We start from the raw sequence: 26290 nt of genomic DNA on the forward strand, positions 1-26290 counted from the left end.
AAAGCGCCTACGGTTTACAACTGGGGGAAAGTCAATAGCTCCACGGCAGATGGACGGCCAAGATTTGCCGCTGTGGAAGTAAATGACGGTTCTGATTGAAAGATTGGATTTTGAACGCTTCGGAACGATGAAACTACAAATACAAAAGCATGACCGGTTTTGACGTTTTTTTTTTTTTTTTCTTCTTGAGAGAAACCGGTTTGACGTTTGGTTGTTAACTAGTAGACGCTGGTGCAGACGCCATCGAAATTGAATGATATTTTAAATAAATATATATATATATAATATAATTTAAATATAAATTTTAATAAAAAATTAAAATTACCTACAGTATAATCTCAATAAAAAAAATATGAATTTGGAAATATATTTGAATTTTTAATTTTATATTTTTTGTAAATACCAATTAATTAATTTTAATTGATAATGTGTATAAATATATAAATCATCAAATATAAAAGAGAGTATAAATGATTATTTTTTACTTGGGGGAGGGGAGGGGGAACGGTAGAGTTTAAACTCTGGATCTCACTGTTCGTAGATAGGAGTTCGCACCGTTTGGTGTCCTTTTGGGGACAGCAAGTATAAATGATAATGAGTATCATATACTATTATAAGATGTACAAGTACTATTTATTTGCATATGGTGTAATATATTTTTTGAATACATATTTAAATCATATTTATACGATCATTTTCCTTAAATACAATTTTGAAATAAAAGTTCATACCCAACATCCAAAGATTTGATTTTGTAGAAAAATAGTAGTTTTCATAAATAAAATTGGTCAATTTATTAAGTTTAATTTTATAATATTGAACAATGGTGTTGCATTATTTTAGCTGGGTTTCGATTTTCATAACAAAAAATCTGAAAATTAGTTTTATTGGTAAGTCGTAAGTGTCTGCATGCCATGTAATTTGAATAAATATGACAATAATTATTTTTATATGCATCAAAATTTTTATTTGTGTTATGACAAATATTTTTTATCAATGGGTAGTGGAAAAGATAAAGTGTTGAACATGAGATATATGTAGTTTATTTTCAAAATTAAAATGTGGTGAAACATGAATTAATAAATTTAAATAAAACGAAGATTTACGTGGTTCAATCATAAGATCTACGTCCACGGGAGATTGCTGGAGTTTTCACTATATTTTGTGAGGATTACATTTACAAGTTTTCTGCTACTGAAAAGAGAGAGCCCCCTAATTTATAAGTGAAAAGTCTTATTTATAGTTTACAAAGAAACCCTAGCTTTAAAGGCTCATTCAATAGTTCTATTTCAGAGCTGAATTGTCATATGTAGGCAGCGTTGAGCTGTCGGTGCTAAGCCATCAGCACTGATTTTGGCAAAGTTGACCAGTCAATGTTGACTTTGACCAGCGCTGACTAGCTGACTCCCAAGGTTGACACAAGTGTCTTGCCTTTCTTCTTTGATAGTTTTTCCTCCACCAAGTTTGACTCTTTACCCTCATTCATATTTTTTATTCATTAAACTGGGCCCAAAGAAATGTGCATAATATTGTCCTCATCAAAATGTACATTTCATTAAATTTAAATAGATGTGCTACTACAAAATTAAACTCTTCAATTTACTTTTATTTTTATTTTTAAAAGGAATCAATAATTATTCTTCAATTAATGACTTTCTAGCGAGCCATTTTGATGCTTAAGTATGTAATTATCAATCAAAATTAAATTTGATAATGAAGTAACAATAAGTCAATAACAATAGTACGTTAATATAAGCAAATAGAAAAAATCATACAAAAACAGTTATGCCATCGCTACCTCTTCCTCAGTAGGATCTTCTCCCCCTCCCCCCTCCATCCGCCACCCTTGCACAGATACGCCATCAGGTTCGGTCACGTTTGCTTCCTTGGCGCGCCGTCATTGCCTATTTTGATTGTGTATACCACACTCGTCGTCGTCAAGGCTGCGGAATTTGTCGAATTTGATGGCAGATTGGTGGACGAACAGTTCCTCGCCATTGTCGCCTTGACCTCCATGTCGCCACTGCCTTCGAATGCTGCCTCTAAAATCGCGATTATTTTTACGAAAAAAGTGTGTAAGACTAGTGAAAATCATGTAGCGTTGTACTCCTTTCGTTCACAAAGATTGTGTGTTTTCTTTTTTTAGAAATCTCATTTATACTTTAAATCTCATTCACACGCAATATTTACAAAATACCAGCTCTTTACTTTTATAATTTGGTGGGCCCAATACTACCATTCAACACTAAAATCACATTTTTCAATAACTTTACTAAAACCCTTGCCCTCCACTCCACCATACACTCTTTGTGGACAGATGGAGTATTTTATATTGTTACACATTGTTTTTTTTCAAAAGTGGATAACAATGTAAAAAATGTGTAAAGTCTGAAATACACTGTTACACACTACAAGAATATTTTTGTCAGATATGTTACTATTTTCACAATTTTTTTGAAGCTGTCGCTTCGTCTAAAACAAAGTGTTATATATGATATTGGAACAACACACAGAATAACTTAAGAGCTAAATTTGACAACAAAAAACATAAAATATAATTTTTTTCCCACAAATTATAGTTATAACTTGTGCATGTCAATACGGCGAACAATCCACTAAGTAACACTCAATGAATCTTTACAAAAACACAACTTTTTCTTAGATGAACAATATACTTCTCAAGATAGATACAAAGATGAGAATAAACAACTATGAAAACAAACAAAATAGTCCTCACACCACTTGGATCTAACAACTCACAACAAGTGGTGTAAGGAATGTTTCAAAAGACTCAACAACATTACTATGACACTCTAGTAGCTAACTCTTAAACTTGGTGCCCACTTTTGATTTGATCCAACTTGTATTTATATAGATTAGGAGTCTTGAGCTGCACGTACACGCCCTCCATGTTCCAATTATGGATTCGCCCATATCTATAGTAGAGGAATTAAAACTTCCACCAAACTTTAAGGTTGACCATTTCAAAGTTGTTTATTGCTATTCCAATAATCAATCTACTCATATTTCCACGAATTTAATTTGAAGTTCTTACTTAGTCACTTATGCATGATACAAAATTGAAGAAGAAAACATAAAGTTGTTTATTGCTATTCCAATAATCAATCCACTCATATTTTCACAAATTCAGTTTAAAGTTCTTACTTAGTCCCTTATATATGATACAAGACTAAAGAAAGCGCAAAATATATAATATAGTGTTTTGACCATATTGTTACGATAACATTGAATAAAAGTTGCAAAAATAATGTTAGATGAGTTTAGAATTCAACATTCTAGCATTTATCCATATAAATAGGATTTCCTTTTATTTTATAACTAGTATGACCATTCATGCGATGCACGATAAACATCAAAATCAACCAGATGTTTTAAATAAAAATATATAAATATTAGATAAATTATAATTGAATACAAAATATATTTTAAAAATAAATTAAAGATAAACCTCATCAATTACAAATTTTAATTTTGTATATTGTGTAATGATAATCATAGTTATTAAATAATTTCATATTTTTTTATAATAAAAATTAACATTACACATTATTATTATAGAGTATTACACGACATATTAAATGAATAAATATTTTCATGGCCTAACATCAATAAAAACAAATTATAAAATTTTAGCGAAGAGAGAGAAAATAAAATATCTTAAAATGTTCATAACTTATTCGTTTTAAATTTATTTTTTATGATTTTTTTTACCATATTAAAAAACTTGTCACAAAATTAAATTTAAGATGCATATTGAATATTTTTTTTCATAAATAAAATTTTGTGATGTTTAGAAAATAATTAAAATTATAAAAAAAAAAGAAAAAATATTGAAATTTTTGGTGGAAGAAGAGAGAGAAAAAATAGAGGAGAAAAATGGAGGACAAAATTCCTCTTTTATATAGATTATATAGAAGATTATATAGATATATAGATGAGTTCAAAAAGGGAACTATAATCTTTCTCCATGACATTCTATAGCACTATTTGCATATAAAAGTAGCATTCTTCACAAGTCCGGCAATTACACAAAGAAGAAAAATACAATCAATCAGAGAAAATAAACCCATTAAAAAAATGCATCTAGTAAAGAAAAACAGTTGGAAATATGAAAGCACGCAGTCATACGATACAACTTGGCACATATAAAAGAAAACAATAAACCGAGAGAGAGAGACCATCTGAAATCCCATTTGTTTGGAGCTCCGGTAGTGAGGTCAGCAGCTAAGTTTTCCATGTTTTTGGGTATGGAATTCGAAAACAGGGAAGGAACAACTTTCGCGTCGAAAGAAGACGCAGAAACGGTTTAGGGCAACAACTATCCGGTTGGGTCGGGCGACCACAAACCGGGTCGACCCTTTTATGTTTTTCTATGATTTGGATTTACGATTTTCTTTCTCCTTTTACTTCTTTACATAATACAAGGCAGAGGTGAGTCTCTGTCAGAGCCCGACGCAGTTGATGCAGTGGTGGAACTAACGAAAGAGGATTAGAGGTTAAGGAAAAGGGTTTCGAAGTTTAGGAATCTTTTCTTTTTTGTAATTGGGTTGTTGCAGAATTGGGATAGAGAAAAAGGGAACTCTTTTTTTTGTATGCAGATATTGAAGAAGTTTGATAACAGTTAATGGAGAGCGAATAGTGGGAGAGAGAAAAAATAATAGGATAATATATAAAATGTAGAAAATGGGAAACATGGGTCAAATTTGTTATAACTGCCGTATGCAAAATTGTTCAGAAAGTTAGTGGCTTAATCAGTTGAGATGTATCTTATATATTTATCCTCATTTAATTGATATATGTAAACGGCCGTTAAATTTTAGGAAAATTCTGTTAGAAAAATGACGGTAAATTGGATGCCGTTAAACTGGTTCTTTATATAATATATAGATTTTGATTAGTTTAGGGTACTGCCTCTGCATCTGGATGCAATGTGAGTATACTTTATTCTAAATATTTGCATTCTCCTTTATCAACAAAAATATTTTAAAGTGTTAGGCTTGGATGAGGACTAGCTTAAATAATAATTAAAAAAAAAAACTTTTTAATCTTCGGTAGGAGTCTTACTTAAGTATTGTGTTAGATATTTGAGTTGCCTTCCATTTTATTTGGATAATATAATATAATTTGTACTAATTTTATTATTACGTGATTTGTTTATATATTTTTATTGTATTTAGTCAATTTGTGATAAAAATATATATTTTGTATTAAAAAAGGAGAGCGCTTTTGAAATAACTATTTTGAAGAAGGAAACACAATATTTGGCCACTAATTCAAAAAAACATAAAATCTGGTCATTTATTACGTGTTAAGACTGTTTTGCCCTTAATTAGGGTGGACCGAATTTGGATCGGATTCGGGTTTGCGCGCAGGTTAGACACATATGACATTATTAGTGCCATATGTGCCAACCGAAAAAAAAAAAAATCTATGTATATGACACTAATGACACTAATATGGCCATAGGTATTATTCGTGTAATACTACATAAGATAGAGTATATGGCATTAATGGCACTAATATGATCATAAGTATCATTCGTGCAACACCCTAAATAGAGAATTGAAACCATAAATGGATAATCTAAACCCGAGGAATCTAAACCTAAATGATAATCTAACCATAAATGGATAATCTAAACCCTATAGAGAAGTGTTCAAAATGGGCATATAATTGTACCCATCTAAATAATATCAGCACACAAGTATATGACACGCAATAATTTTTTATTAAAACTTACTACTAAAGATTATTATTTTTTTGTGGACTCAATAATATTTACTTTTTCAAAACTCATCAATTATTTTTACTTTTTTTTAGATGTTATATTGGCTCAATACGTGAAATGTATTTTATATAATATGAAACATAAAATAAATATACTTTATCTATAGTCTAATTAAATGATTGTGAATATTTGTCCAAAATTCAAAATACATATTTCGATAAATTGCTGAGATATGATTACATACACAGCTGAAATACACACACAGAGGCAGTGACGTAGATAGGGGGGTCCAGTGGGGGCACTGGGCCCCACTGGATTTTTTCAAAAAAATAGTGTATATATATAATGTATTTCTTTATTTAGTATTTAAATGAAAATTCATTTTATTTTTACAACAAAATTCTCATAGGATTATATGATGTAACATTGTTGTTATTTTATATTTTCATTATTTTTTTTATCTAATAGGTGAGTTTCATTTTAAAAAATGGGCAGATAGTTTTTAATACCCACTTTTATAATACATCTATCAAATCTACCCACCTATATAAAACATCTATGAAAAATACCCACTTCATAGTGAAATACCATTTCTACCCTTATATTTAAATTCTCTTTATCTCCCATCTTTTGCCTAAATTAAGCTTGACTAGTATATCGGCTGGAAACTTTCCTCGTGCCCAATAGGTTACTTCGGTAAACTGGGTCTGGACTGTGAGACAACGCCACGTACTGTTAAGCAAAAATGATTTAAATTGATAATTGTTCAAATTGATCCCGCGCTTCTCAAAATGGTATCAGAGCGGGTTTTTATAGAGGAATTATATTATTTTTAATTTATTTTATGATTAACCCATATGGGAGGAGACTCCATTAGAAAATATGGATCCGGACGAATGTCCGAGATGTATTGTGTACAGAAAATCTCTTCAAGATTTGGAGAGAGAAACGACTCGTCTTATAGACGATCTCAACTGGAATAATCGAGCCCTCGTGACGAATATTCGGCGAGGAGAAGATGCAGAAATTATTCGTGATATCATCACGGGTATCCAATCATACCATGAGACTCTCATGGGAATCGTCGGGATAAGAACGGCGATTGAACGAACCAGAGATGAGGCCCATCAGTCCCACGATTGATGGAACCAAAAGACAAGGCGGGAGTAGCTTTTCCAGGCTACCAAAAGATCGAGCCAAGTTCTTCCGACAACGTCAACTTGCGGGAGATCCAAAAGACGGTGGAATATTATGGCGTCAAGCTATACGATCTACCGATGGAGCTGAGCAGAATATCACTCAAACAAGAGGAAATATTAACCCTCTTGTGGGATATCCAGAAAAGAATGAAGGAGATCGAAAGGCGAAAACCATGTTCCGGGAAAATCCGGAAGCAATGGTCCAACGACCCGACGAATCCCCCTATATTTGATGCAGCACCCAAGGAGTTGCAGCCAAAGGATATAATCCGAATCATGAAAGGCAAATATCATGAATAGCCTTGACAGAATCGGATTAGAAGATCTACAGGAGTTAGCAGAATCTTTTGCTAACCTCAATATGGTTGATCTAAAGATGAACCAAGGAGATGAGGTGCCCAAAAACGAGCCTCAAGAAGAAAGTTCGTCAAAAAGGGGTGGAGCTTCAGACGATGCAAGCCACTACCAACGAACCAAAAGACGCAGGCCACAGATGCGGGATACTCCTGTAGGGAAGGCCACACTTGAACCAATCCATCCATATGGATTGATTCTCAACCTCGACGAAGCCAGTTTCAAAGATTGGGAGGATCTCATCGATGAGTGGGCTTCAGCTTTGAATATCGTAGTCACCACAATTGAGTACGATAAAAAGGAGTTTGCCAAAATCTTCGAAGCAAGTCTGGCAGGAATGGCAAAACAATACTGGGATAAAATTGAAATCTCAGCAAGGGAAGAACTGTTTAATAGCACAAAACCTTATGAAATCATTAAGGAGGCTACTAAACAGATCAAAATCCATTTCTTGGGAATGGGTTTTTTCGAAGGATCTGCAGAAGAGAAGCGCAAGAAGTATCATCAGGCACTCTACAATCTTCGATTAATGGTGCTAGAGCCAAAAGCTCTTGATGAATTTCTACGCCTTTATACCCTATATGTTCATATGGGGGTAGTTGATGATACAACCGCCAAGGACCTCTTTTTCACAAAGTTTCCAAGTCCATGGAGGGAGATGCTCATCAACGAATACGTATCACCGGGAGAATATCCCCTTGATAGTGCCTCAAGAAGGATGTCTTATGTCCACAAGAAGCTGTCCGAATGGTGCCAGAAGGCAGCAGACTTAAGGAATCTCAAGAAATTGAGAAGACTCAACAAGAAGTCCCCATTGATGTGCGACAACATTGATCTTCCAACAGAGATTGGTGCTGAGTTGCTGTATCAAAGGAGGAGCCGAAAGAAACATAGGTATCAACCCTATGAAAGAAAGACCAGAAGGAGTTCTTGGAAGCCAAGAACTATGTGGACCAGACAAAAGGCACGCTCCTACAAATCAGGCCAACGGAGCGGACCATCAAGAAACCGATTCTCAAATCAAAAGAGAATCCCGACGAGAAAAACTTTCAGGCGCACTCAAGCCAAAGCAAATGAAAGTTTTAAGGATTGCAACTGCTGGTCGTGCGGTGCACAGGGGCATATTTCAACCAATTGCCCAGATAACGAGAAAAGGCAGATAAGGAGATTCGAATCTACACCGGATATCGAAGACGCAATCTACCAACAGAAATTGATACCCGTGTATCAATTTGAAGATATATCCTCTGATGAGAGTATATATGAGCAAGAAGAAGTCTTTAGTTCTGAAGATTCGGGAATGTCCGATGGATCAACCGGAGACGAGTCAGACTAAAGAGGAACACGAGGTCCACCACACCCAGAAGGAGGATCAGAATGGATTTACTAGCCATTTTCTGATTCCACAGGAAGAAGTGGTGAAGAAGCTCGTAAGAAAACTCAACCGGGAAACTGGAGAGGTAGCCAAGGCAGTCAAACCAAACCGAGTGGAGATTCCTCAGATCGGAGAAATCGACATCGATATTGGAGACAAGACGGTGATAAGCCATACTCAAAGTCTCAGACTGGGAGCACCGAGGCTATCATTCCAGGGAAATAGACTGACTTCAGGGTCTATTACAAGAAGTTTCTCTCAATCATATGAGAGAATGGCGATCCAGGAAACACCAGCTCCAGACATGAGGGTTAAACTCAAATGTCCCGAAGGATGGAGACAAGTTTCCACAAAATTTGATACAACAAGCAGGGAAAATCAGTTTCCTTGTAGTTCGTTGTATTATTTGGCAAATCCAGGTGACAACCGATACATCGAAATTCTGGAGGTTGGAGGTTTTGAAATCCAGACCGAAGGCCAAGCCGGACAAGAAGCAGATGTCCTGATCTTAGGACGAGATTTCCTTGACAAATATAAACCATGGTCATGGAAATCAGGAAGAATGGAGATCACAATCGGGCGTCAAAGGTTGATGATCTAATGACAAGTCCATTCTCAATATACATCTCTGTTGGGATGTTATACGAGAAATTCAAAGCAGAATATTTTGCTGCTTATGTGGATTCGGGAGCAGGAATCTGTACAGCAAAACGAGGAGTCTTTCCAGCAGAAGTAGAAGAAGATCTACCTCGAATTGCAGGAAGGGATTTCTCCAAAAAGATTTTGCTCCTATCAAAGGGAGTAAAGCAAACGGAAATATTGATCGGCGGAGCAGGACAGACACCTTGGTACAAGGTCAAAACTCCACCTATTTATTTCCATGATACCGGAGCGGATATATTATTGGGAAATAATTTTCTGCAAAGCTTCAAGAAATTTATACAAGACAATGAAGCCAGGAGGCTTGTGTTCACAACCAACTGTGACCACAAAATCATTGTGCAAAGGCTCCAAGGAGCTTTTCATCGTTCCATGCCAATCAAATTCCGCAGCAAACGTGGTGATGATGGCAGACTCCGGAGACCTCAAATGAAGGATCAAAGGAGATTCGGAGAGGTTTTGCTCAAATGCAGAACTGAGGGATTCCCAAATCTCTCTGAGGAAGAAACTCAAATCCTCAAAGTATCCCTGATATCACACGAAGATATTAAGGAAGATGAACAGGTGTCCATTGCTGACGTCAAAAGGAGGATTCAGAAGTGTTACCATGAGAATCCTTTGGCATGGTGGGACAAGAACCAGCTCAGAGCAACCTTGAGAGTCAAAACTGGAAAGGAGCATGAGTTCGTAAGATACAAGCCTATCCTGATGAATCCTCAAGATCAACAGGATATGATGAGTATAATCAAGGAGCATCTTGATTTAAAACTTATCGAAGATGGAAGATCACCCTACAGCAGTCCAGGATTTCTGGTGAGAAATCATGGGGAGATCAAGCGAGGAAAACCAAGATTGGTCATTAATTACAAAGGAATTAATGATATTCTTGAGTTTGACGGGTATTTCATCCCAAGTAGAGAACACCTTATCAACTGCATCAGAAGTGCAAGGGTATTCTCAAAGTTCAATTGCAAGTCAGGGTTTTACCAGATTCGCATGGAGGAAGGGAGTAAGAAGTTCACAGCCTTCTCAACTCCACAAGGACATTATGTCTGGAATGTCATGCCAATGGGGTTAGCCAACGCGCCTTAGATATTCCAAAGGAAAATGGATAATCTTTTTAAAGATTATTCTTCGTTTATGTTTGTTTATATTGATGACATCCTCATTGCATCAAAAAACATTCATGAACATATTAGGCATCTGGAGATCTTTGCGGATGTTTGTCAACAAGAAGGACTAGTGCTGTCTGAAAAGAAGGCAGTCATAGCCACTCAGAAAATGGAGTTTCTGGGGATCGAGATCGATGAATCTGGGATAATTCTACAAGAACATATTGTGGAAAAAGTCCAGGGATTTCCGGAGGATCTCAAAGAGAAAAAACAGCTCCAAAGCTTTCTAGGAGTTGTCAACTTCGCAGGGATGTTCATCAAAAACCTTGCGGAACATAGAAAGGTCTTCAGTCCATTACTGAAGAAAGATGTTCCATTCATCTGGAAGGAAGAACATCGAGAGGGTATGAAGAAGTTGAAAGAGATTTGCAAGAATCTCCCAAAGCTTTCAATACCACAAGACGAGGATGATTTGGTCCTCTACACGGACGCAAGTGATTTCTGGTGGGCAGCAGTGCTCACAAAAATTACTCCATATGGAGAAGAACCTTGCAGATACTGTAGCGGTCTTTTCTCCGACGACGAGGCTGTGCGATGATTTCCTTACAAGGGATGGAGCTCCCTGAAGCGGAGGCCATCAAGGCAATACAGGGGCAGCTCTTTGAAAGTCTAGAGCTGCTACAACAAGAGTGGCACAGATGTGTGCTGCATACTAAACAAGCAGGAAAGATACAAGCGGCTGACGAAGCCAAAGTATCTAGCCAAATTGATGTCTGTTTCATGAAGATGTTCAATCTTCAGGAAGCAACTGAAAAGCCGCTCTTGCGCGCAGTCCGTGAAAATCGGGCTAAAGCAATGCTTTCCGTACAGGGCGGATTACCTGTAGCAGGGGATTCAAGTACCCCTAGCCCAAGTCCTGAGAGAATGGCTTCACAGCCGGACGCTCGAGGAAAAGATGTTGTTAAGGGGTCACTCCCTGAATCAACATGTCAACCCTCCACCTCTGGGGTAAAAGAGGGAGAGATCAGCCTTAGGCCCATGACAGGCCAAGTTAAGGTTGATACTAATTTTATTATTTCTTCTCCTTCTTGGCAGAATTATCAAGACAGGTGGGAGAAACTTCTTACGAGAAGGGGCATTAATCCGGGAAATTGCCGGGTTGATGTTGCAGGAAAATATCCAAGGGTTTGGTTCACGCCAGGAGCCAATCCAAACGATGTTAAAGAATGGTATGAATTTGGGGCATTAGCTTCAGTTTATACCACTTCCCCGGCATTCACCGAAATCAAGGGTCTACCCAAATGGATCCAGAAAACGGTGTTCGACGCATGGGAGAACAACGAGTCCCTCAAAAGGGGAGACGTTCTGGAATTGTACTTCTTCAGTGCAGCTCCAGAGCCAGTTGGCAAAGGAGTCTACGAAGCCTTCCATTTCATCAAGCTTCGGAGACCAGATACAGGAGCCTTGAACCGGATCAAAGTTCCTGAGTTTAATGCCGCAATCGTCTCAACATTTACGGAGGATCAAATCTCCACGAGACGAGCATGGGGTCTTTGGGTCTGTCTTACAGAGATGGACAAAATGAAGTCCAGATTTAAGTTCTTTCAGAGCTCAGATCTGGGAACGTTCCTGGTCAATACAATGACAGGAACCACAACCCAGTTTGCTGAAAATTCTTTCGAGAATAAGAGGCAAACTATTTGGGGAAACAAGATCGCGGGGAGCAAAGAGACTCGTCGCAAATTCTGCAATATGGCTCATGTTAGCCATTGGATCGAGAGAATCTGCGACCAATGTTCGTCGCAGAAGGAGCCAGAATTCGGCAAAGGTTTCCTCCCGAAACCTGATAGAAGAAGGTTCCGGTCTGATGAACATGACGAACGTCAGACACCAAAGGGAAGAACACCTCGGGCACCAAAAAAGTAAGGTGGCCGACAAAGCAGAGTGAATCATGTGATTCACAGCAAGGATCGCACCCACAAAAGAAACGACAAAAGTGGGTGGAAGAACAGGAGGACCACTCACCAAAAGCTTCGGGACAAAAGTGAGTGGAAAGAAAAGTAGCCGGCCCCTACCAGCATTATCACAAGACGATAAGGCGAGGGTCCAGCACCATGTGATGCCACTAACAAGTGTCGGCAATCAAGGCCGACAAAAGAAGGTGGATGTCATATTCAAGCAAGCTGGCCACGAAGAAGGAATCCGAGGCCAACAACCAAGCAATAATAGAGGGGTTCAAACCTCTATATAACCACAAGTGCTGGAGAGAAGAGGGTATCGGGAAAAATTCACAACTTCTTCACACACCACTTCCTCTCTCTTGAATTATCTTTGTAATTTTAAATTTTGTTTTCGAAGTTTTTTGTTTTAGTCTTAATTCCTTTTTATTTTTATGTACACAAGGATTAGCTACTATGAGTAGCTAAAACAAGTTAGTCTCCTCCATTGGGGAGTTTTTATGAAATAAAATTAATTATTATATAATTCCTCTATAAACACTTAGTTTTGTCCAACTATTCCGGTTTAGTATAAATATTTTCTTTTCATTTTTCAACAAAAATATTTGGAGTCGACACACAGAGAAGGAGGGAAACTGATTCCTGAAGGTGACCATTCGGTTAAAGCTGGAACACAGTGAAGGGAGAAGGTTGCAACCATCACTTGCGAGTGGGTGGTTGGACGAAGGCCGAGGAGGCAAGAAGTCCGTAAAACGCGATAAAAGCTCCGGAAGGTGACCAGTCGACAAGAGGTATGCTGTTGATTTATGATTTGAATTATTTAGAAGTTGTACGGAAGCATGTTGGGCCTGATTATGTTTTAATTATGATAATTTGAACATGAAATGGTTTAATGATGGATTTGTTGAGGATTGGTTGAAGGGTAGTTTGGGTATTAATAATGAGTTGGATATGGTTGATATGTGTTTTGTGAAAGTGGGTATTTTTGATAGATAAGTTATGAAGGTGGGTATTTTAAATTTTGACCCTTAAAAAATTTATAGGGTAATTTTTTGTATTGGACTCAAAAAAATTAAAATTTGAGTTTAAATGTAGAATTCTTTACAAACATACTTGTAATTTACTTTTTATGTTGGATTCTCTATGATATTTTTATGTAATAGCTTATTTCTTTAGGTTTTTCACACATTCAATTTTTATTATTATGTAAATTATTAAAATATTAGTTATTAACATAATTTAACTAGATATTTCTTACTCATGTTAATTGTTAGCTCAGACATTGTACATGCAAGTGAATTATATTTCATTTATTTTTGTTAGATAATTTTATTTGTAATAACTTATTATTGAATATTTTTTTGTGAATATTAATACGTGTTGGGCAAATGAAATAAAGTTAATACTAGATATTTATAACTTTAAACATGTAAGTCATTAGGATGTGTGATAGTCATATATAAATATTTCAAAAAAAATATTATAAATTTTAAATATATATATATATATATATATATATATATATATAAGTGTCATATAACATAAAATTATACTCACCAAGAAAAAGTATAATTTAATTACATGCTTTCAGATGAAGTATAGAAAAAATGACATGAGTAAAATTGGAAGTTTAACTTACTTCTACTCTTAAAATTTCACAATATGACATTTAAAAAGGAACAAGAAAAATTCCATAAATGACACTTATTTAAAAATAGAGGAAATATAGTAAAATTATTATAAATTGGCCCCCACTGAGGTGAGATCCTGGCTACGTCACTGCACAGAGGAGTCCGAGATGATGGGAAGATGCTGTTCGTCGATTTCGATGCCCAATCCCAGCGAATTGAAGCCATTTCAGACCATCAATGGATTTCAGCAGCTAGCTGAAGCTCGCCGCTTCAAGGTTACTTTTTTTTAAAAAAAATATTTATTGTAAAATTACAAATTGTCAGTAATTATTTTTCATGATGTTGCTAATTTGGATATTGACATTTTTTAATTTTCATTATTAATCTTGCAATTATCCACTCCAGCTCAATGTGTTACAGTGGTTTGTTAGTGAAGCAATTATTGAGGGCAGATTATTAAGTTAATGAAGCAATTTGTGGTTTGTTCGCTTGGGATTTAGAGTCCTAGATGATTAAATTAGGTTTTAAATAAAAACTTCAGAACTATAAAAGGCATATTAAACTCGTTTTGATGGTTTGATCTGTATTAGAAGTATACATCCTATTTTATTGAATACTGAAAGAAGTGCAATTGTAAATAGTATTTATTTGCTTCACCTGCTATTGCGTCCCAGTTAGGGTTAAATGTTTTCGTGCTTTTAGCAAATCCATCAACTACTAGAAATGATTGTGTATTTCCTGCAATGGATCCTTGATATTTGTTGAATTTTTGGGTTTCTTCACCACATTAACTGAAAAAATGTATAAGTTAGACTTCAGTCGTGTTCGTGCTATTTCTTGTCATCGGTATACTTACAATCATGTGGGATCAGGCATGGTTCTTGGATCAGTTTGGAGTTCTACACGACGGGAAGCAGCCATACCCTGGTGCCATTACTACATGTATGTTCTCAATTGTTAGCTTTGGCATTTTGGTAAGGTTGATTGTTTTTTGTCAATAACTATTTTTCCTGTAAGTTCAGTGTTAATATTGACTAACTCTATGTGATTTGCATGGGTGTCTGCACTTGTGCATTGGAATAGTAGAAAAGTTGGCAACTTGTGGGGCTAAGATGGTGATCATTAGCAATTCTTCGAGACGTGCATCAACAACCATGGAAAAATTAAGTAGCCTTGGATTCAACCCGTCGCTCTTTTTGGGAGCCATTACCAGCGGAGAGTTAACACACCAGTACCTTCTGAGGTTCAATTTTCCCTTACCTTATTGCCCTTACTTGCTACCTTATCCGAGACTCAAAATTTCTTTTGGGATTCCTCTGGTTATGACTTATGAATTATGATTAGGAGAGACGATCCTTGGTTTGCTGCATTGGGAAACTTCTGCATTCACATGACCTGGAGTGACCGAGGAGCTATATCCCTTGAGGTACGCTTGAGTTTTCCTGACTAAGTTATTTCAAAAAGTAATTTTGTTTTCTTTTCTCAAAGTCTCTTGGTCTGTAATATATGACAAAACTTTAGAGGTTCTTTTATTAAATCTTAGCATGGGGAAAATGGATGTCTACGAGAATTTAGAACGTATGGTGTCAAAAGCTACAAATTGCTGAAACAAGAAAAAAAAAAAAAAAACTATGCTATGCTATGCTAGATGTTTCTCCCATTGAGTACTCTGTGAAAGTTGATGATTATGCTTGCTTTTTTCATACCCATGTTGGTTGTTGTTTGAGTTTCTCTTGCAAATTTCCTAAATCTTCTCTTTTTTTTTTTCTTTTTTTTTTTGACAATTTTGAAATAATCCTTTGCTTCAGGGCTTAGGGCTCCAAGTAGTAGAAAAGGTCGAAGAAGCTCAGTTCATTCTGGCTCATGGTACTGAAGCTTTGGGGCTTCCATCTGGAGACGCACTTCCAATGACACTAGAAGAACTGGACAAAGTTTTGGAGCAATGTGCTGCAAAAAAGATTCCTATGGTCGTAGCGAATCCAGATTTTGTTACGGTTGAAGCTAGAGCTTTAAGAGTGATGCCTGGTAGAGACTAAAAACCTATGCTGTGTTGTTTCTCATCCGAAGTTGTTGATGGTTCAAACATCTTGGTCACTGGAAAGACTCTCGTCTTCGTATGAATTGAATTGATGTTAGTTGTTTTTACTCCAACAGGAACATTGGCAGCCACATACGAGAAGCTTGGTGGCGATGTGAAGTGGATGGGCAAGCCAGGCGAGGTAATTCTACTAGACATGGTCCCATGGATCTCTTCACTATTGTTTCTTTTGTATAACCATTCAAAGCTTTCTTTAATAGCTGTGCTTCTGCAACTAAATATCCAGTTTTACAGCTAAATTTTTGTGTGAACCTTGTTTTTTGAAGGGTGAATTGCCAGAAATAAGATAATGTTTACTGATATTTGCAATTTTCAAATGACTTTTGAAATGCTTTAAATTTTAATTACAACACCATTCTTCTTCTTCCTTTTTTTTTTTTTTTTGCAATTACAACATCCCTGAATTTGTTCGACATTGTTTTACCTATGAAACGACATAGTTGCATTAGTGAAAGAATTGGGGATGTTATAATTGCAAAAAAAAAAGGGTGTTGTAACCAATAGGTCAGGGGTTCGAGTCACCTAGAGGGTTAGAGTGTGAGTGTGTTTTTCCTTTCTTTGGTTAATAATAATGTTTTAAAAAAAAAAAAAAAACATTTCTTGAAATATGAGTGTAGCTTGAACCTCGTTCGCATTGTGCACATTCAACATGTGACTTGTGCACGTATTCTCTCATACTAATCTTTACTTCCCAATAGATCATATATAAATCAGCCATGACAATGGCTGGTGTGGACGCTGCTGATTGTATTGCTGTTGGCGACTCACTCCACCACGACATAAAAGGCGCAAACATAGCTGGTATATCTTCAGCTCTCACCACTGGCGGCATCCATGCAGCTGAACTCGGACTTACTACATTTGGTGAGACCGCTGCTGAATCATCTGTTCAGTCTCTTGCCGTGAAGTATGAGGCTTATCCGACATATGTGCTTCCCTCATTTACATGGTAGCATCTGTCTCTCTCTGTCATATCCGAGCTTCAACCAACTGATCTTGGGTAAGGACAGTCTTTCCCTTGATTCTTCAACTAAATGTGGATGTTGTCGCAGTTATTCACATTTGACGTTGAGATTAAGTACTTAGTCAGATATAGAAGTTCGAAATCCGAGGTTCTACGTTATTTACAGAATATTTTACCATTATGTCATTTTCATGGGACGTTGCAGAAACATATTGATATGTTTTTTGTTTTAAGGTATATTAATATGTTTTATGTTACTCGCCACATGCTTTACCATCGTATCATATTCATGGATGATGGAACATCGTAAACACATGTTATATATTAATTGCCACATATTTTACCATAATGTTATTCTCGAGATAATTGCGGCCAATTTGTATCACATCAACAATGGCAGCTTCTCCTCCAACCAGTAGCTTACTAGCTTTGGGGTTAGAGTCATCTTGTGTGCATGAATGTGAGAGTGTGAGTTGTAACTCTTAGAGAAATATCAAATTGTTATATTGCGGTTGATATTCTATCATACTGGCTCAAAAAAAATTGAAAATCTCAGATAAATCTACAATGCATATCTATAAAGTGTTTTGTACCTAGTCATTTAGATAAACATCTCAACTCATTTTTATATTTTTCCTCTTCTGAGCTAAAATTCAACCATCTGAAATTTAAAACATTATACTCCCTCTATCCTATTTGACTACCTATATTTCTTTTTTGACTTGGCATGTATTTTTTTTAGATTATCCCGTAATTACTTTATCCTATTTTTTTTTAGTGTCCTAGTTTGTTTCGGCACAAAAATTTAGGTGAGTATGATTAAAAAGTACTCCATCCGTCCCACTCTAATTTTTTTTTTGATCCGTCCCACTCTAATAATCATGTTTACTTTTTCGGGACGTCGATTAGAATAGTTATATTTCTATTTTTGATAATGATTTTACAATGTGGCCTCAAACACCTTTCACACTTTTACATTAAAAAAATAAGTTTTTTAATCTTCGTGCCGAAAAGAAACAAGATTATTCTAGTGGGATGGAGGGAGTAAAAAAAATAAAAAGTGATGGAGCCCATTTTTATTTTGTGAGATGAATAAAATTAAAGTGAAGATGATTAAAAGTTAAAAATGTAAAAAGTGGTGGAGCCCACTTTTTTATTTTAAAAAAAGGACACTTGTTGTGTGACAATTCAAAAAGAAAAATAGGACATTTATTAGAACATCTCCAGCGCAAGGCTGGAGGGCCGAATGGGGCCGAGCAATTGGTGTGCCGCGCGGGCACGACCCGAGTCGTTTCCGTAGTGTCGGGCACTTTGGGGAGAAAAGGGAGACACGTTCGTTCAACGCGCACAAATTTTTTTGAAAAAATAGATAGTGTTTTGCAGGAGAAAGAGAGAGGAGATGAGAGCAATTGCAGGAGAAAAATGGGGAAAGAGGAGGAGAAATGGAAGAGTCGGTGGGTTGGGGGAAGGAAGAGGGGAAGAAAAGAAATGGCGGCTGGGTTAGGTGAGTAGGTTTTTAAAATTTTGTTTTTTGATTTTAATTTTTCTTTTTTTTTCTTTTAAAACCCTTTTTTCACCTAATTTTTAATTGTTGTAATGTTTTTAATTTTAAAATCCTATATTTTATTTTAGCTAATGTAATATTGAATTTTTAATTTTAATAAAATGTTTAATTTTAGAATAGTAGAGTAAAAATAGGATTAAATGTAAATGAAGATTTTAGCGCCTCTTATAGAGCCAACGCACTGTGGAGGGGAGGCGCTAAGGTGGGGACCACTTTATAGCGCCTCCCACTGGAGATGCTCTTATGGGACGAATGGAGTATTATTATAAATATAAATGTATACACTATAATTATACCCTTCTAAATAATCGGTGTCAAAAGTCAATTGAAGTGGGCTGGAGAAAATAATAATGATCCTCGCGGTTCGATTAGCAACATGCTCAAAACTTTAAATAATAATGGAAACATAATTGGTTTTTTTTCTCTCTCTCTCCACCTAGGGCTGAGCACTGGAACCGCCAAATCGAACTGAAAATAGCGATTTGGTTCGATTTTTATGTATGAAACAGTTCGGTTCGGTTTGAAATTAAAAAAATCGAACCATTTCGGTTCGAGTTCCGGTTTGAAAAAACGGTGCGGTTTTCAACCCAAACCCGCCCGAATTAAATATTATTAATAAATTATTAAATATATATACATAAAATAAATAATTATTAAATAATTAAAAAATTAAATTCATGTTTTAGGGTTTTACACTTTAGTACTTTACACATATTAGATTATATTTGTATCATCTAGAATTAAATATTATTAATAAATTATTAAATATATATTTTTAAATAAATAAATAAAATAAAACTGTTTATGCCAAATCGAACCAAACATAATCGAAAATTTATGGTTCGATTCGGATTCGGCCATCTAAACGGTTTGGTTTGGTTTCAAATTTTATGGACGGTTTGGGTTCGATTTTTTTCGGTACGGTTCGGTTTTGACCCGAACCGCACGAATGCTCACCCCTTAGACTCCACCAACTTAATTTATCTAGTAATTACATATTTTTTAATTTCCGTATCTAAAAATAATGAGACATTTGTAATGTGACTGAGGTAGTACTATTTTCTCTCTCTCCCTCTCTATTTTTTTTTTCTTTAATTCCTATCCAATGCATATTTGATAGGCATGATAAATCTTAAATACGTAAGAGAAAAGTCTGGAAATAAAAGAGATCAGTTTCTATTTCACCATTTCTTTCTATCAAAGATAAACATATAATACTAATCTCTCATTATTTACCATATATATCTTGACTTAAAAAATTATCATTATCATATCCTAATGTACTTCCCAAAAAAACCCTTATACATAAAAGATATGTGTATGTATAATGATCCAGATTCAAAATTATGAAATTTTACTTATGAAAGTTATTTTGTAAATAGAGTTTCTACTGCGATGGATTTTTCCTTCTCCTGCCCCCGGGCCCCCACACGGTATATATATATAGGAGAGGGCTACGGTATAAACACCCCGTAACATATAAAATACGAACTACCTAAAATGTTTGAATTCTGTGTAAAACACGTATGAATTCGTTGTGTAAATGTATGAATTGCGAAAAATAATTTTTTTGCTACCTATGGGATTCAACTCGGGACCATGAATTTATCCAACAAGCTGATTAATCATCCGTAGATCTTGATGATCTAAGAGCTGAAAATAGATCCTATTTTATATGCTAAAAATGTTTTAGTGTGCTCAAAACAATTATCCAACTTCTTCTCATCTGTATTGTCATCATCCGCGTTGATGAAATATACTTTATTCGTCTCAATTAAATAGATTTATTTTTCTTTTTCGAATGTCCCAAAATATAGGCCGATTTTCATAAAAGGTAATGCATTTTTAAATCATTTACGGATTTATCTCTATTTAATTTTCTTTGATTAACTCTATCATTAATGTACCATCAAATAATAAATGTGGACATATTAGGAAGTTACTTGTATAATTTTATTTTTCAATGATTTTCTTAACCCTTGTGCAAAATTCAACCAGCCAACTTGAATAATTGGGACGAATGAAGTAATTTGAAAAAAGTTTGAGAGGTATAATTTGCATCAAAAAATAAAAATTCTGGAAAAATCTTTCTTGCTAACATGTATAAAAAATGTTTTAGAAAATGTTTCTTACTTAGTAGAAATCTGAAATAAATGCGTTAGAAAATGTTTCTTAGTATAAACCTGAAATAAAGAAATACTCCCTCCGTCCCACTATAAATGGCTCAAAACTTTTCGACGTGCCACTTATAATGAGACGATCCAAAATGGAATACAGACCACTTTTAATGGGATGAATAAAGTATATGAATATTTTAATGGACATTTGAACCAACTTAAAATGATTGTTGGTAAAAATTTATTATTAAGATATTGGTCACTGACTTACATACAACTATAATAAATCTTTTATTTGAACCCTTATAGTTGGTAAGATCTATTTTATAAATATAAATTAAAAAATTATGAATTTTATCTTTTAAATTATGAAAATTTTACTATTTTACTATAGTTGTATAATATTAAAAACATTCAACTTTAAAAAATATAAATTATTTCTATATTTTTATTAATTTAATTAAATAATTGTTATGAGCAAAACTAATCCTAAATTAGTAATAACTCCATTCCTTCAAACCAACTTACTGATACAAAATTACCTTCAGCGTTTCACCTTACATAACATAAATCAAAAGAACTACGTAAATTTCAACTAGAGCACAAAGATAACATAACAGGGTGTGGTGATTACATACCAACAGTATTTAGACAAATACTGTAACTTATTGGATGGATGTGAGAGAATACAAGAAATTGTTCACATATTTATAGCTACCAACACCCAATGAACAGGGCAGCCCAAGTACAGCAGCAGCAACAACAACAAAAATAAATAAATAATACACACAAATTAAGCCGTCTCTTGTTCAAAAAGTTCTCATAAATATATATAAGCCTGACACAAAACGACTATTAACAATATTTAAGCCTGCAAAAAACTTGCATATTTGGCACCTAGAAGTAACCTTTGGATGCAGAGTAGGGCATTTTTGGTAACCTCCGCATTCTCGTGGTTCATCAGCTTCATCACACGATCCTTTGCTTTCAGGTCTGTCACGATGATACGCCCAGCAGGATGGTACTGAATGAACTGAGACAGATCGTAACAAGCAACAGCAAGTGTTCTAGGATCAGATGATGTGTCCAAGATTGTCAAAAGGATTCTAAGTACCTGCAGCAACGGATCAAACTGTCAGTTTCGCGCAGAAAGATGTTTATGATACTTTTCACAAAAAACTTCTCCGTTACAAGGTTTCTGCTAAAATAGGAATGAAAGATTTGTGAGAGGAATCATTCCATTCTACTAAAATTGACAGTTTATCATCTTCTTCTGGAAAAAACTTTCATTGTGACAAAGTATTTTTTCACCCGTCACTAGAAACTTCTACATTTAGAAGATCCAGAAAACTTCCACACATCCAACCTAGACACTAGGCAATAACATGAAATTTCCTTTTTTTCACTAAGATGAAAATGTAATAACCTTGAAATCATGTTCTTCAAAGTGTGTAATGTTCTCCTTCCAGAAAATAGGATCTTTATGCATAGGCGCCCAATCAAGTCGTCCGAGGATAACTTCCTGATAAAATTTATCATAAGAACTTAGCCTCTTGATGTTATCTCTCAATCCTTCTTCCAGCTGATTCATAGCCTCCAGTAGATCCTGTAAATAAGAAGAATGACTACTGGAGCATTGACATATATGGAACCCATGATGAGATTGGGGGAACTCATTCAACCAGAAAGGAGAATTGGACAGAAGGTGCTAGACTGCTAGTAACTGGGTGAAGCCCCGTATGATCTACCACAACGCACGTAATCAGAGCAAACATTCTTACAACTGTACACTAGATAAGTCTTGAATGAAGCACGTATTATTACAAGGAAATGCAACTATGTTGTTGCAATCTTATTTATGATTAGCACATAAGTCATATACTTATTATTGATATTGACTCAAACACAAAATTACCATGTTCAAATAAACCATATCAGTGTTTCCACAATCGTTCTAAGTATAAGGAATCCAGTGAAAATATCCTCTAACCTCATCACTCCATGCCTGTGCTTTTAGATTCTGGAGCAGTTGTGGAACTTCCAAGTCCACCATCTCAGCTGCAAATGTTCCTTTGTTTATCAAATTCTTAAGTGTCAGGATGACTACCCTTACAACCTACATAAGTAGATAGAAACAAATTCTCAAAAGGAGTCAAGGCTTTAGAAGCTACAGGTGAAGCACATCAATATGTAAACTGCAGATGCAAAAAGTAATGGGTCAAAATTAAGGGTGAATGCAAGCATTGATATAACTACAGTAGAAATTGGAAAACATCTTAAAGTAAAACGAGTTTATCTCATCATATACAAGAAAGAAGGAACTTACTTTTTCCTTGGTGGTCCCTTTAACAACATCAATTAACCGTGGCAAGGACCTAGACGTGGCCAAGTGCTCAATTGCAGGCTCATAGTACGAGAGGAGCCATACACAAAGGCAGGTTTCATATAGGAGCTGTTTCGAAAGTTAAAAGTTATCAAGCTAGACTGATAAACGATATATATTACAATTACAAGACAAAAGTAAACTTTGAATGGATACAGCATATATGTTGAGATTCAGAACTGGTGTAATTTGGATTTACAAAGTAGATGGTTTCCTGCTGTTATCTTGAATTTGGAATTACCTGGATGGATTGTTGACTGGAAGCTGGAATAATTAGAGGAATGAGAAACTTCACTCCACCTGCTTGAACAAATGAAGATCGCACTAGAGGTTCTTTCAGCAAAGTCGCAAGGCAGTTAATAGCCGTGGGGATGCCACGGCTAGGATGAGATGGCTTCTTCAGCTGTACAAATAGACAAGTATAAGTACAAGTGCTGCTAAATAGATAGTGACAATGACCCCGTGTTTTCTTTATCGCAAGAAAGAAATTGGCAGCCTCGACAAGAAAGAAATGATTTCCTTTATTTAAAATTTAGATAAAGAAAGATTTCACTAATTAGTATTTTATCCTCTATAGGACTATTATATTTGTCTCTCTGCAGCCTTGACAAGAAAGCTCATAGTATAAAAAATTACAAATTCCTATTGTCAGAGGAACTTCTGTCCTGGAAACAGACTAAGCTTACAAGAACTTAGTTATTTAGTTATCCTAGAAGAAACCAAATGACAAAATGGATGGAAATATGAACCTGTGCACACAACCACTCCACCAGTCCCTTCAAAACATCATCTACAGTAGTGATATCCTTCTTTGACTTAGACGCCCCCTGAGATTTTGACCGCCCACTGGAATTAAAGAAAGGTAGGAACATTATATAGAAGAAAAATAACCCAGCCATATTTCAGGAGATGGAAGTGTTTCGCACCTTACTATCAAAGACAGTATCTTACAGCTTTTCTCCTGAGTAAACCAGCTGCCTTTCCAAAGCAATCTTGCAAAAGAAAGGAGATCTATATTCAGACAGTACTCAGAGAATACTTCGGGTATATGATATTGGAACATACAGCTCTACTTAAGTTTCAGCATCAGATGGTACTCTCTGATATTTACAAAGTTCCCTTATTTTATACTCCCTCCTTCCCACTCCAAATGTCTCATTTTCTATTTTGGGTTGTCCCACTCCAAATGTCTCATTTCCTTTTTTGGCAATACACTCTCTCTCTATACTTAATATTTAAACAATTTCCACCAACCCACTTTATCTACTTTATACATATTTCTTAATCTCCGTGCCCAAAAGAAAGGAGACATTTGGTGCGGGACGGAGGGAGTACTATATTACAAGTTAATCATGAGTGGGCAAGACTGTTGGTTGCATAGTGATCAGCTTCCTCTGAGAAGCCTACACGAATATGAGTATATGACTAGCAAAAAATTTAGCAACTCCAAGCCATTACCTAAGGAAAGGCTCGTATGTGTCTTCCTCAGTCAGAGATTTATCATGAAATAACCTTGCTCTTTTGGGGTTTGCTGCCATGCAAAATAACAACACAACAAGAAGAGTCAGCTACTTGTAATGGTAAATGTTAGGCAGGCTGCAGGCGGGGTAAACTTTAGGCAGATAGCCCTACATTTTGTCACTTACCTGAAAGCATTTCATCAAACAGAGCTAAAACATACTCTACAGTTTCTTCCTTGAATATGTCACGCAAAATGCTAACGAAAACACGTATGTAGGCCGGACCATCCTGAAACAATTGACCACTTTAGTGAAATCCTTCAACAGAATCCAACATTATATACTTTTTTGCAACTATAGCAAGGCATCTGAATGCACTACCACATGAAATATGCTACCAAGCACTAAAAATATACAACAACAGACATCACATTCAGCAATGCAGCTAATAGATTTCTTAAACAGTAGAGTCAACTGAGTGAGGAAATCGAGAATAACAAGCATAGTTTTTAGAATAATAAGCACAAATCGTAAAAAAAAAAAGTAGAGTAGACAGCCAGGAAATCTCGAAATCCAGTGAAGGTACATAATTTTTAAAATTTAAGCATAAAACTATAAGTAACAATATGTAACATCTACGTTCTTCAGTGCAATAACTCAAAAAACTCCAACAAAATAAAGAATGCAGCGATTGGACATTTACATCATCAAGCAATTGAGCTTTGTAATTCTCGGGTTTCTTATCGTAACGCCGCAGCAGCTGAAGCCCAGTCCCTGATATCAGCTTAGTAGTCATGTAAGTCTCCCATGGAATATCCCTCCTCAAAACCTTCACAACAAAACGAACAGAACATCACAACTCAGAATCAAATAGTTCACCTCCCCAGTTCCAAAACCGCCACCCAAAAAATCAATCTTTCCCCTCTAAAACAACAAACTACTCATCCGGATCATAGTATCAGCACTAAAACAGGAAAATAAGACGCAATAGGAAACAAAATCTCACAAACTCTTGCTTCACATCAATTTTATGTGCCAGCAAACTGGCGTACCTGTTCGGTGGTGAGGTCGCCTTGATCTGTTGGCATTTCGGAGGATGAACACTGCGTATTCAGGTCAAATGGTTGCAGAGATCGAAATCTAGAGAGAGAGGAGAGGAGAGAGATAGAGCGTGATCAGCAGAAACCAAAAATTATACAGATCATGGTCGGGGAAAATAAAAAGGACAAATAAAAATAAAACAAAATTTGGATCGAATCGGGTCGATTTTGGCGGGTCACATTATTCTTTGGGCCTAATTATTAGATTGGGCCTTTTAGGACCCAATTAAATTAACCTACTTAAATGTAATAAGAGCATCCACAATGGTGGTGTCTTAGAGGGGTGTCTTAGGAGTGGGCCCCACCTAAGACACGCCCCTCTCCAATGCATTGTGTCTTAGGTGGGTGCTTAAATCCCCATTTCCACAAAATTCATATTTCTACACTTTTATTTTTAAATTTCTAATTTCATTAAAAATAAAATTAAACATTACAATAATTTAAAGACATAATTTAAATACAATAAAAAAAATAAAAATTACACTAATTTTCTAGGACTCAATCGGACCAAAACGAGACCAAATGTGCTCCTTCAAGTCATTTTTTAGAAATTGTTTTGATGTGGA

General features: G+C 35.6%; 2 protein-coding genes across 2 annotated transcripts; one reads left to right on the top strand and one right to left on the bottom strand.

Moving 5' to 3' along the window:
- The first annotated feature begins 5893 nt into the window (after positions 1–5893).
- On the top strand, positions 5894–17357 carry LOC131001872 (uncharacterized). Its single transcript, XM_057928503.1, has 8 exons — positions 5894–6019; positions 14200–14313; positions 14911–14980; positions 15122–15281; positions 15383–15464; positions 15847–16063; positions 16193–16257; positions 16835–17357. Exons 2-8 carry the CDS (start codon positions 14206–14208, stop codon positions 17087–17089), a joined length of 957 nt encoding a protein of 318 aa, XP_057784486.1. The 5' UTR covers positions 5894–6019; positions 14200–14205; the 3' UTR covers positions 17090–17357.
- A 4033-nt stretch (positions 17358–21390) lies between these two features.
- On the bottom strand, positions 21391–25836 carry LOC131001868 (V-type proton ATPase subunit H-like). Its single transcript, XM_057928497.1, has 11 exons — positions 25677–25836; positions 25328–25453; positions 24811–24913; positions 24623–24695; positions 24091–24156; positions 23914–24010; positions 23406–23567; positions 23108–23233; positions 22772–22897; positions 22208–22387; positions 21391–21895 (listed from the first exon to the last, which is right to left on the bottom strand). Exons 1-11 carry the CDS (start codon positions 25710–25712, stop codon positions 21647–21649), a joined length of 1344 nt encoding a protein of 447 aa, XP_057784480.1. The 5' UTR covers positions 25713–25836; the 3' UTR covers positions 21391–21646.
- Positions 25837–26290: the final 454 nt, after the last annotated feature.

Source organism: Salvia miltiorrhiza, chromosome 8, assembly GCF_028751815.1.
Source record: "Salvia miltiorrhiza cultivar Shanhuang (shh) chromosome 8, IMPLAD_Smil_shh, whole genome shotgun sequence".
Lineage (NCBI taxonomy): Eukaryota > Viridiplantae > Streptophyta > Magnoliopsida > Lamiales > Lamiaceae > Salvia > Salvia miltiorrhiza.